General features: G+C 35.5%; 1 protein-coding gene and 1 pseudogene across 11 annotated transcripts in view; one reads left to right on the forward strand and one right to left on the reverse strand.

Moving 5' to 3' along the window:
- THOC2 (THO complex subunit 2) overlaps nt 1-12,711 on the forward strand; it is a 103,429-nt gene extending 90,718 nt beyond the window's left edge. For 8 of the 11 annotated variants that reach the window (XM_067723313.1, XM_067723316.1, XM_067723318.1 and 5 more), the window contains 6 exons: nt 1,415-1,552; nt 1,875-1,944; nt 2,027-2,184; nt 4,088-4,164; nt 4,636-4,681; nt 9,907-12,711. In XM_067723313.1, the coding sequence (XP_067579414.1) occupies nt 1,415-1,552; nt 1,875-1,944; nt 2,027-2,184; nt 4,088-4,164; nt 4,636-4,663 (471 nt within the window). In that variant the 3' untranslated portion in view covers nt 4,664-4,681; nt 9,907-12,711. The other 3 variants (XM_067723315.1, XM_067723319.1, XR_010939998.1) reach the window with 3 other exon arrangements.
- On the reverse strand, nt 9,287-10,476 carry LOC137216585 (tyrosine-protein kinase Fer pseudogene; annotated as a pseudogene).
- Nucleotides 12,712-12,932: the final 221 nt, after the last annotated feature.

Consider the following 12,932-nt stretch of genomic DNA (forward strand, 5'->3'; position numbering starts at 1 on the left):
TTGTAATAACATATTACTTTCTTTGTCTTGTCAGTTTCATAAATAGTATTGACTTAAGATGTGAATAAACCTCACAATTAGAAAATATTAAAGTGTCATTTAGGGCATATACCCAGCAAGAGTACCTTTTGGACAAGCACTTTATGGTTGTTTCTCATTCTCTTGCTCTTTGTTATTAATAAACATTTTGTCTATTTCAGTTGATCATCAACTTTTAAACATTGAAATTTTAAAGAATCTACTTATGCATTGCTATGGCAGTATTTCTGAGCAAACTGAATTGAAAATATTTGGTGGTGTTAAAAAAACAAGTGTTAATTTAATTCTCAAACTGATGGCTGTCTTTTTTCATGTATTCCTTTGAATACCAAAGGATTTCTTTGTGTAAAAATATTTGACTTTTGACTCACTGTTCTTTTCATTCCCAAGTTATATCTAGAATTGTGTAGTTATGTAATGAGTTATATTCAGTATTCTGCTGCCTAACATTTTTAATGTCTTAAGTTAAACGTAAGCTTGTAGCACAGTTATAAATGCCGTAAGGTTAGGTGTCTTATTATTTCCTTAATATTTTGTTTTAGAATGGATTTCCATATTTACAACTTGCATAAGTAAGGTTACCTCTTAATTATTTAGAATTAGCATATCCTTGATCTTTGGCTGTTTTATTGTCTATGGGCCTTTCATTGGAGAAAGAATAGGTAAAAGAGAATATTGGTTTATCATTTTTCAGTCTGAGTTGTTTTATCAACCTTAACTGACAATATGGCTTTCTGAGCTATTTAGAACCAGTAAGACAAATTTTACAATCAGTTGTGATTATTTGACAGAAATTGGAGCGCTTTTAGAAGTAGTGAATATGCAGCCTTTATTATAACAGTATTTAGGATAATCTATGCATGGTATACACTGAGGCAGAAAAGACTTATTAGTAAAGTCAAGGCTAGGTTTTATTTTATACTTTTGCTCACTGTCATCAATTGCTTATCAGTGGATGGTAAAACTATTTTAAATTTCCATGATTGTGTAGAGGTTTGTATTTTTTTGTTTGTTTGCAGTAGAGAAAATTCAGTCACTATTTTTCACATATGGACTCTTGTAATAATGGTGGTTATGGGTCTTCACAATAGAGCTATATAAGGAACTGTAGCTTGTGAATTTACTAATAAAAATCTCAGTTGAGGCAGAAATGAACTGGTTGAGTTAAAAAAATGATAATTTTTATAAGGTCAAGAATTGAATTCTTTGCGTAATTTGTGCCATGCTCTTTTATTTTACCTCTCATAATCCAGACAGCTGACCAGTTTTGACTTTGGGTCTACTACCAAATGTCTTTCATTAAATAAACAATCAAGCAAATGATGCCAATACTGGAAAACTAATAATCTTTAGTAATATTGCCTTAATTTAACAGCTCTACATTAATCATACTCCTCCACCACTGTCCAAGAGTAAGGAGAGAGAAATGGACAAGAAAGATTTGGACAAGTCGAGGGAAAGATCCAGAGAAAGAGAAAAAAAAGATGAAAAGGACAGGAAAGACCGGAAAAGGGTTTGTAATTTTTTAAAAATTAGTTTGGAAAGCTCATTATCATGTCCAGTAGTGTGTTTGTTGCCTTTTTTAAAGTACTAGTTTGTTGCATGACAGTCTATTATTTAGTGTTTTAACTGGTATTTTCACTGTAGTCAGTAATAAGGATCTTCAGCCTAATAATCTCTACCAGCTCTGCTTGTCTTTCATGTCATTTTACCAAGTATGTGAAAGCACCACAGATATTCTCCAATGCTAGTTACTAGCTATTCTCTTCTTGTATAAAAGTAATACTTTAAAACAAAAACTCTTGATCAATGTAGTTCACAATTCTTGGTTCTAGGATCACTCAAACAATGACCGAGAAGTGCCACCGGACTTAACCAAGAGGCGGAAAGAGGAAAATGGAACAAGTAGGTAGACTTATTAATACTTCCCAAGCAGTCATCAAACTGAATTGGAAAAGGCTTTCATGATTCTCTTTTATAATTTTAGTGGGGGTTTCAAAACACAAAAGTGAGAGTCCGTGTGAGTCTCCTTATCCAAATGAGAAAGACAAGGAAAAAAATAAGTCAAAATCGTCAGGCAAAGAAAAAGGCGGTGACTCATTTAAATCTGAAAAAATGGATAAAATCTCCTCTGGTGGCAAAAAGGTAAATTACAAGAACAAAAAGAACAATATACTTTTTCTTAGAAAATCACCCATTAGAAAATTTAGCAAATACTGAGGTTTTTTTGTAGTCAAGTAGTCTTTTGTTAATTATTTGGGGGCAGGAAGAGGAGGCTTTGGGGGAGGGCAGGTTATCTTGGAGAACTTGAGCCAGTTCAGTCCCAAATTACTGGGAGGGTGGAATTAGTTTACCTCTGAAATTCCCTTCCTCTCCATTCCACTCCCAGCTACTTCTTTTCATTGAGTTTCAGCCTTTCTTTTCGTGTTTTCTTTTTTCTCTGACAACAGTTCTTTTAGTTTCTCTTCATTCATGAGGTTAAAATATGGTCGCATGTATTCTCCCTGATCATCACACTGTTATAAAGTCTTTATTAATTCTGATTTTTAAACACATTTTTATAACATTTTTTCCTAATAAACTTATGTGTTCACAACTCATATTTGATTTTAAAATTAAGTATAGTGTGCATTCTCTTAGATACTAATGGATGATAGAATACATCTGATGCATCTGCCATAAAGTAAGCAAGCCATTACTAAAGTGTAAAGTGTTTACAAAGCATCATTATGATATATATTCAACATATATGCCATATATTCATAGTTCTTAAAAGCAGTTTTGGAAAATTATAAGGTGATCGTTTTAAAAGGGAGGCTGCTCCTTTTAAATAAGTATTTTTTAAATTGAGGTAAAATTCACATAAAATTAACCATTTTAAAATGTACCATTCAGTGGCATTTAGTATATTTGCAGTGTTTGCACTCATCATTTCTGTCTAGTTCAAGAACATTTTCATCACCCCAAAGGGAAACCACATACTCATTAAGCAGTCATTCTCCATCACCCCTTCCCCACCCCCACCCCCCGGCAACTATGAATCTGCTTTCTGTCTCTGTGGACTTATCAAAAACTTTGGCTGTTTCATATAAGTGGAACTGTATTATAATGTGGCCTTTTGTGTCTGACTTCTTTCACTTAGCATAATGTTTTTGAGATTCTTCATGGTGTTACATGTATCAGTACTTCATTTCTTTTCATGGCTAAGTAATATTCCATTTTACGAATATACCATACTTGTTCATCCACTCGTCACTTGATGGACTTTTGTCTTGTTTTCCACCTTTTGGCTATTGTGAATTGTGCTGCTATGAACATTGGTGTGCTGCTATGAAGTATTTGTTTGAATACCTGTTTTCAATGATCTTGTGTATATACCCAGGAGTGGAATATCTGGGTTATATGGTAATGCTATGTTTAGCTTTTTGAGGAACCGCCAAACTGTTTTCCACAGTGGCTGCACAGTTTACATTTCTACCAGCAATGTATGAGGGTGCCAATTTCCCTACATCCTTGCCAACACTTGTTATTTTCTGTTTCTGTTTTTATTTTTATTTATTTAGTTTTTATTGTAGCCATCCTAGTGGGTGTAAAGTAGTATCTCATTGTTGTTTTGATTTTGTATTTTCTTAATGACTAATGATGTCGAGCATCTTTTCATGTACTTGTTGGCCATTTGTATATCTTCTTTGGAGAAATCTATTCAGATGCTTTGGCCATTTTTTAATTGGATTGTTTGTCTTTTTGTTGCTCAGTTGTAAGAATTCTTTACGTAGTCTTGATATTAGACACTTATGAGATATATGATATGCAAATATTTTCTCCTGTTCTGTAGGTTGTGTTTTCACTTTCTTGATAGTGTTCTTTGATGCATGAAAGTTTTTACTTTTGATGAAGTCCAGTTTTTTTCTTTTGTTGCTTGTGCTTTTGGTGTCATATTAAATAAGTTTGAAGAAAAATTTATGACTGGTGAGTGATGAAAAGAGATTTTGAGCTGATTTTTATATTTGGTTTTCCCTTCCCCAACTAATTCCACCATTCGTTATAGGAGTCCAGGCATGATAAAGAAAAGATAGAAAAGAAAGAGAAACGGGACAGTTCAGGAGGAAAGGAAGAGAAGAAACAATATCCTTTTCATCTTATTGATGTTTTTAATCAGTATAATGGAAAGCTTTGATACTGGTCTTATTTAGAATTGTACCCTAGTATGTGGTATGTGGTCTAAATGCTCAAGGACTTACTACCTTTTAAATGGTCTCTCCAGTTAACCCTCTCAGATGTACAAAACGTGGAAATGGGAGACTTGATTGTTTTTTAAACTTCTTTGGTGACTGAGATTGTTTTATGCCATCAAGGGATTTAAAGTCCCTCTGGCTCTACCACCGAGAGGAAGAAAGGGAACAGAGGGTCCCTTGGGCTGGGGGCATGGGGAGTAGCAGGGCAAGATGATGTGGCAGATGAGAAGAGCTGGTAGAGTTTGAGGCTACCAGGCTGGTAAGAGCCAATTAGGCCTGCAAGCTGAGGGATTATACTAAAAGATGAGACAGCATTCTTTTTTCCCCCCCAAAAGTTGTTTTCCCTTAATTTGTCATCTACTCATAAGTCCTCGGACAAGCACAGATAATGAAGACTTTCAATCAAGGTGAGTGTTCTCTCACCTCTTTTCATTTAAAGATAGAAATATAAAATGAGGTCTGATAATGTTGAAGAAACTAGATCCATTTTGCAAGATACAGCTAGAGTTTTTCACCTAAATATAATGGTCAGGTCTTTGGGTAAAGATGCGAGACAAGATTCCCGGTTATTTTTAAGCTGTTTTCATTTTAAGCTTGCTGTTAGCTATGCCTTTTTTTTTTTTTTTTAAAGCACCAAGATGTATTTAAAAACATCTGGCTTTCTCTTCACCACTCATTCCCATCTTCTCTGGATAGTTACTTTTTTAAAGTACCTTGTAGGTGATGGTGGTATCTGCATTTTACAGATGAAGAAACTGAGACTCTAAGAGGTTAAGTAGAAGAGGGTGACAGAGATATTAGCTGACACACCAATATGCAAACATAGGTCTTCTTGCCCTTCAGTGTTCTCTGATCTTCTTTTTGCCTTTCATGCAGACACGTTATCCAGAGTTTTGTTTTAAGTTTCCTGCCTCTCTTTCTACCACTGCCCATGTTTTGCAAAGCCAAAAATATGGTCTGTGCTTTTAGTTCTGGAATTTAAAATATGCAACTTTGTTTTCAAAGTAGTTATGCCTTATGTGAGATTTTAAAAGTGTTTTATCCATCTTAAATAAATTGTATGTGGACGGACTGTTCAGAACCTTAATATAATCTTTTCTGAGCACTCAGATCATCACTTGAATAGTTATTGTTTGGTGTGATGCCTTAGGATTATTGAGGTGTATGTAGGATGATTTGCCCTCTACATTTAATGGTTTGAGATGGCTGTATTAGAAGTTGTTGAAGAATCAACAATTTTCTGGTTTCCATATTAGCTGTCACTTTTTAATGATATCAAGTATACTTGCTTTCTCTACCCTCCTCCTAATATTATTTGCTGCTTCTAATCTTCTAATGAAACTGGATAGATAGCCAAGGCGGTTTACAGTTGTTTAAGAGTGAGAAATGTCTGAGAGCCTGTTTTGTATAAAGGTGTGAGCTTTAGAGTATGGATTTTGTCCTGTTTATTTTGGCTGCAAAGCAGGGATTTGAGGTTGCCAGGTAGGTAACTTCTTGACAAATAGTGTGCTTTTTCTGTTCTGTTATTTTGTGCTTGTTATCTAAGTATTACAGAAGGGTGGATGAGAATTATGAGAGAGCATTTAGAATTCAGTAGATTTTTTAAAATTAGAAAGATTATAAAAGAAATATTATTACCTATTCTTAAATTCTAGCCATTGCCCACCCTAACCACTAGCTGTCTTCCCCAGTGAACCATAAACTCTTAATCTTCTTTTTTTATTCTTCACCATAACCTTTGTTTCAGTTTGGCGTTTTGCTTTTTACTTCTTGCTTTCACCTGGTCCCCTTATTAAAGAAAACAAAAACACTCTGCCTCTTATATCTTCATTAGCAGTGGGCCAGTCATGGTCGTCGACAATTTCATTGTGATTTTGGACATCTCTCTTTACTCTCTTCTTGGGTAGACTCTTTGTGAGGCACCGGTTGATTTTTTCCCTTTTTTTGGGCTGTCTGTGGCTGCCTTCTGTTGGATACCTTCTAGGGTTGGTCAAGTCTTTATGTGGTTCTTCCTTTTCATTTAGAGGTCTCATCATTTCTTATTGGCACCATTTACCTTTAGGCTACTTCAAATCTGCTGCTCCCTGCTCCCTTTTTAATTTATTTTATATTCTACAGAAAGGAGAACTGCTACACATGTCACATTTCCATGAGTCAGAGATGTCATTAATTGTAAGATTCATTGTTGGTTTCTAGAACTGTTTTTTGAGAAAAGTGGATAGAGAAATGACATTGATTTGTATGTATCACCTTGATTTCAAAAACATTAAAATGATCATGTTAGAGTTAAGAAAATACAATATATAAATGTGACCCAGATTAAATTCCTTCCAGAGTCTTCTTTTCCTGTTTCATAATGTTTTGTTGCAAAATCCTTTTTGCTTGTTCTCTGTATCTCCTGTTACTCGTTATTGCTAATGTCTTCGTCCAAATTCATCTACTCTTTCCTTGATTTAGTCTCTTGAACACTACTAGCTGCTTTGCCTTTAACTGTTTCCCCTAGTTTAATCTTCAAAAATTCCTGTCTATGAAAAATTTCCACTTAGAAGCATTCTTTAGCTTCGCAATTGTAAATTGATATGTGTGGTCCTCAATTCACTGAGTTCAGCTAACTTTTGAGAGTCCTTTTGTGAACTAGACACTGCTAAACTGAGACTTGCTTCTAGGTTTTGAGAAGCTCAGTCTTCTTGCACTTTGATTCTGGATTCTTGGCTCTTAATTTCAAAGAATATTAGCAATTAACTCTATCCTATCCATCTGCATTTGTAGTATACTACATTCCTATTCTAATACTCCAGTGAAGCCTAATAATATATTTTACAGGTCTGTCTCTCACCTCTGGTCTCTTACGTGTAACCTAACTCTTATCGTTTAAACCCAGGGTTGCAAATTCTCAGCCCTTAGGCAGAATGTGGCTTATTAGACATACCTTCTTGGCCTTGCACAATATTTAACATTAAAAAAAAAGTTGCCTTTAAAAATCAGAAGAGTTGACAAAATCCAAATTTCATTTTCTTTTGAAGAACTGGAACATCTGGCAACATTGTGTCCTGATTTCTGCATGGCAACAGTCAGCTAGACCTGCCTAGGTGCTTGTTCCCCTTAAATAGAGTGGGTCTTTTTTTGTAGTTTACCTCATTCAGGCCCCACCCAGCTCACTTCCATTTGTTTCCATTTTATAGTAGCCCCTGTAAGCAATCGATTTTGTAATTCCTGTTCTGAGCCTTTCTTCTTCAGTCCATACTTGGAAACTGACCTCCTAACTGCTCCAAGTTTGCTTATTTTAGGAATGTGTTACCATGTTGAGACACAGTCCTAGATGCTGGTAATAATATGTGTTGGAGTAGGAAGTGTTCAATTAAGTATCTTCCTCAGTAGTTTCCCATTGCTTACACGTGTGTGTCAGCTTGCCTATAGAGTCCTAGTCACTGATTCCTATGTATATATGAATGTGTTACATATCCCTCTCCTTAGATTGTGGTCTTGTTGAAGGCAGTAACTTCATCTCTTCCTTCTAATCAAACAATCAAGTATTTTTCTTTATTACCTGCTATGTTTCAGATACTCTTAACTTTACATGGAGAGCTATGTACAGGAGTATTAACTATATCTCTTTGGAATTGAGGAGAAACATCACTGACTATTTTTGCCCCCAGAAGAAGGTTCAGTGTATTTATAGCATTTGATAGTATACTGTTTAAGAAGTTGCTTTGTGTGCTGCAACATATTTTTTGAGGGCAGGTTTATTATACTTTCATCTGGGTCTGTATGTAGCAATCATTAAATGTGTAAAAAAGTCTTGTTAGGAGATTGAAATGATAGACCTAAACTATTTTTCTCTTCATTATCATCCTTTAAAGTATCAGTGAGTTCTGTACACTGATATTCATAGGCACCAAACAGTTGGAGAGAACAGGAGGAATTTTCTATTTCCTTTCTTCCACTTAAGGCAGACCAAATTTTCACTCAGGTGCTGTGCTGTTCTTTATCTGGATGTAGGCATGAGCACTTCCAAAAGGCTCCCATGCCACATTTACCCTTGAGTGTGACACATATTCCTCACACACACATTTATCTTGAGAGGCACCCCTGGGTATGCTGAGATTCAGTTCAGTAGAATCCTAGTTTTAGCTGTTCCATTTTATCCACTTGGGATACCTCAGGAAGTGTGTTTGCTATGATAAGAATTGCTAGGCAGCAGTTTAAGGGTAAATGAAGGAGTAAAGTGGAATTAGGATGGCTGTCCCTATATCTTTCTCCTGTAACTTCTTTCTTTCTTGTAAATGTTCATTGGACTCTTCTGTCAACTTCATCCATGTGTACCTTTGTACTTGGCATGTGCGTGCCTGTGTGTGTATGTGTACACGTACTAGGATTAACCAGGAATAATTTTTTAATTCACTGGGCTTGTATTTTATAGTTTCTCTAAATAAATTTTGTTGCCATCCAGAGGGTTCTTTTTTTTTTTTTTTTTTTTTTCGCGGTACGCAGGCCTCTCACTGTTGTGGCCTCTCCCGTTGCGGAGCACAGGCTCCGGACGCGCAGGCTCAGCGGCTATGGCTCACGGGCCCAGCCGCTCCGCGGCATGTGGGATCTTCCCGGACCGGGGCACGAACCCGCATCCCCTGCATCGGCAGGCGGACTCTCAACCACTGCGCCACCAGGGAAGCCCCAGAGGGTTCTTTTATGAGGAGTCTATGAACTATTGAAACATTTCTTAGGACCTTTTTGATCATAAAAATAGAAAGTGTGTGTGTGTTTATAAAGGCATAGCTCTGATAATAAGGCTGATTTTCTATTTGCCTTTCTTCTCTATTTTGATCACCAGTCTAGCTGCTCTTTCACCCAGACCTAACGTTTCAGACTTCGTTCTTGCTGTCACAGCTGTCTATAAAGTAACATCATTTAAAATCAACTTCCTCAACCCTGAAAGGGTACTCTTTGAGGGCATTTCATGCATAGTTTTCTGATGCCCTGACAAAGGAGGAGGGCATGGTGGAACAGAGGGAAATGACAACCTTACTAAAAGTTGTCCAGATAATTCCCAATAGGAAGTGATGTTTACAAATGTAATCTTGTCTTAGCATAGTGGAAGGCCACCTTTTGTTGGAGTGTATCCTGCACAGATGGTATTACCAATGCAGTTTATAGCACTGAGAGAGTAGAGGTGTCTAGGATGGAGGACAGTCAACTCTGAACTGAGCCTGAAGTAGAAACCCTTTGAGAAACATAAACAGTCCTAGATGTGAAAAGATAGATTTGAGGGATCTCTTGCATTTAGAACCTGTGCTTTCTTATTACAATGGTTAAAGTTGCACATATTTAAAAAACTAGTTAATAAACAAGAAGAAGAATATTCCAGGTAAGGTGATATAAACTTATTATTAATGAGAATAAAATATTACTCTGCTGGAAGATAGAGTCCTGAAGTCTGAATTTGGTGCTGTTTCATCACTATGTGACTTTCTTCTTGATGGCAGTTCTTTCTGAAGTTCACTGAACTTGGGGTGGTTTTCAAGTTTGTAATCCCAAGACGTCATTATTTTATAAATATGTTCTGGTTACTGCTGAGAGACTGACATCTAGTATCTTCTTTCCACTTGCTCTTGTGCTTGCTGATTTGTCATTCCAGGGTATGGACAGACCCCTAAGCTGAAGGTCTCCTAGAGGAGGATGCCACAGCTCCATGCGTCACTCTCAGAACGATATCTCCTATAATTAAGAGCTTCTGGTGCTGTCCATTTAATGGGAATCTGCTTTAAATCAGAAGATGAATACACACTACCATCCTCTTGATGAGACATTCCAAAGTCACTGATTTTCAGAACATTATTTTCACCTCCAGGCAGTTTCTTGCAGCAAGGTTCCTGTGTATACAATGTTTACTCGAGATTTGCCATCCAGAAGCAGCATCTAATGAAAATGTCACTAACTGTTTTAGTTCATCCTTCTTTCTCAGAAAGGAGAGGAAATCGACTCCTGGAACCAGTTCCTTAATCATGTAGATAGACTGTATTTGTGTGCGAACTTTGATAAGTTTGACAATATTGGGATGATTATATTGCTTGAGGATTTTGGCTTCTTGTAAAAATTTTAATTTCAGTTCCTGGGAAAGATCATCTTCACATGTTTTAACAGCAATAGCAGTTTTATCCTTTAATGTGCCCTTAAATGTGTCATCAGAATTTCCCTTGCCCAGTAATTATGACATTTTCATAATAGGCATTTTTTATTCTAATTATGATCATGCTGATACCGTGATTCTCTTTATTGGAACATTGACTTTTTTTGCAGCTAAAAAAAATTGAGATGAAGTTCTTATAAAATATTCCATTTAAAAGTGGTTTTTCGTATATCCCTGTGTTGTAACCATCACCAGTAATTCCAGAACATCTCCATCACCCTCAGAAGAGACCCTGCATCTGTTAGCAGTCACCTGCAATTCTCTCCTTCCTGCAGCCTCTGGAAACAACTAATGTATTTTCTGTCTCGATGGATTTGCCTGTTTTGGACATTTCATAAAAATGGAATCATGCAATATGTGGCCTTTTGTTATATGTGGCTTCTTTCACTTAGCATCATGTTTTCAAGGTTCATCCATGTTGTAGCATGTATCAGAAATTGATTTCTTTTTATAACTGAATACTATTCCATTGTATGGATGTGTACCACATTTTGTTTATCCATTCATCAGTGATGAACAGGAACAATGATTTTTAAGTATTAAAACTGTAAGTTCAACATTAATGTATCTATAATTATAATTGGTAATGTCAAGATTATACATGGTGTGAACAGAATACTGTATAGAAACGATATGTAAATTATTTGTCAGCATATCATGCAAGTGTGATTATTTTCTAAGGCCCTTCTAGCTCTGGTTTTAATGAAATATGTGAATGTAGTATTTTCATCAATAAAGTTTAATGCGTTAAGCATTAGATTAAAATTTGAATGAGAACAATGTTAGGCAGATATGAAACTATTTGCCACATGTTGTAATGATCATGTTTTGAATTTATTTCAATATGCAGTATTTGAAAAATGTCAATACATAAAGGAAAGGAAATGAGTATAATTAAGTCAATATATTTTTAAAGCAATTTTTATAATTTAGCAGACATTGCATCTTAATATAAGTAACTATTAAAATCATGTCCTTGTGAAAAATGTGATGTCATTTTTCTCTTTTTTTGTTGATCAGGTAAAATTGGTTCCTTTTCACGGTTATGTGTTCTGTTTACTTTTGACAAGCTATTGCTTGTCCCTGTGGAATTCTATTTCATTTTTTCCTCCCTCCCCTCCCCCCACTTCCCCTTTCCCTCTCTCACAGACAAAATGTTCTGTGGTTTGTTTTTTTTTAAATTCATCATAATGTACCTATCTTTAGTGGTTTCTAAGAATAGGCAATAAGAAATACACAAATATTTCATCCTTATTTAGGGACTTAATTCAAGCCTTTGTTATTGACAGAACTCATTGATTTTCTTAAATCTTCCTTCCTTCCTCCTCCTCCTCTCCTCCCTTCTTCCCTCCCTCCTCCTTTCATCTGTCCCTCCTTCCCCCTTCCATCCATCCCCTCTCCTTCCTCCCTGCCCCCTACCAATGCCTTTCTTATCTATCAATATAATCACTTTGTTTCTTTCAGATGAGATTGGAATGAAATTGTTCAGCTGTGACCAGAAATTTATTGTCCTGAGTAGATTGCCAAGAATTATGAACGAAGAGGGCCCGTTTGCATCTCCTTAAATTATTCAGTGATCTGCTCTATTGCTCCATGCCGAAAACTTAAAATTGTTGAGTTGTGCATTATTGTATTTAACTTGTTGCTTAGTTTCTACATGTTTATTTTCAGTAAATGGCTGAAAGTATTAACTTCCATATTTTTAGCACAATGTGCTGTATACAGTTTCCAAGAAGCAAATAAGGTTACATATGTACAGAATTTCCCTTTAGGTTAACTAAATATTGCCTGAGTTTAGTTTTTTTTTTTCAATTTGAAATGCTTCCTTTTTATTGTTTGAAATGGAAAATAAACAATTATTGAACCCTCTTGAATTTACCTCATTTAAAAACTCAGTTTTAATTTATTATTTGGCCTGTTTTTAATATTAGTAAAAATCAAAGTGGGAGCAGTGTCTTATGCAATGCCTAGGAATCATTTTATATACTATGTGTAAGACATTAAAACCTGTTAGAAAAAAAAAGGTACCAGCACTCCCTTGTCCCTTGCCATTTTTTCTTGTAATTATGTTAGAAAAATCTGGGCGGGGGGATCGAAAATTAATTGTCTTTTAAGTCTACAGCTACAGGAGCTTTGTATTGCTTAACTTTAATCTGGAAAAGTTTCACAGTGACATTTTTAAAATAAAGTTTTTTTATCTAATGAATTCTACCCATGTAACCCTTTTTCTAAATAAACAATAGTTTTCTCAAATGATTGTATATCATTGTGTATATTGTTGCTTATTCAAAATAACTTAGCAAAGATAAGATTCCTAGCTCTTTCTTCTTATTTGTGTCTTAGTCCATGGACTACAATGTTTCCAAATAACAGACATCTTATCCAATAATATGAGAAAATCCTATTTGCTTACCTCTGTACCTGGGGTAGACAGTGGGCTGAAATGATGCCTAGAATTATTCAATTATTCTTCA

Source organism: Pseudorca crassidens, chromosome X (assembly GCF_039906515.1).
Source record: "Pseudorca crassidens isolate mPseCra1 chromosome X, mPseCra1.hap1, whole genome shotgun sequence".
Taxonomy (NCBI): Eukaryota; Metazoa; Chordata; class Mammalia; order Artiodactyla; family Delphinidae; genus Pseudorca; species Pseudorca crassidens.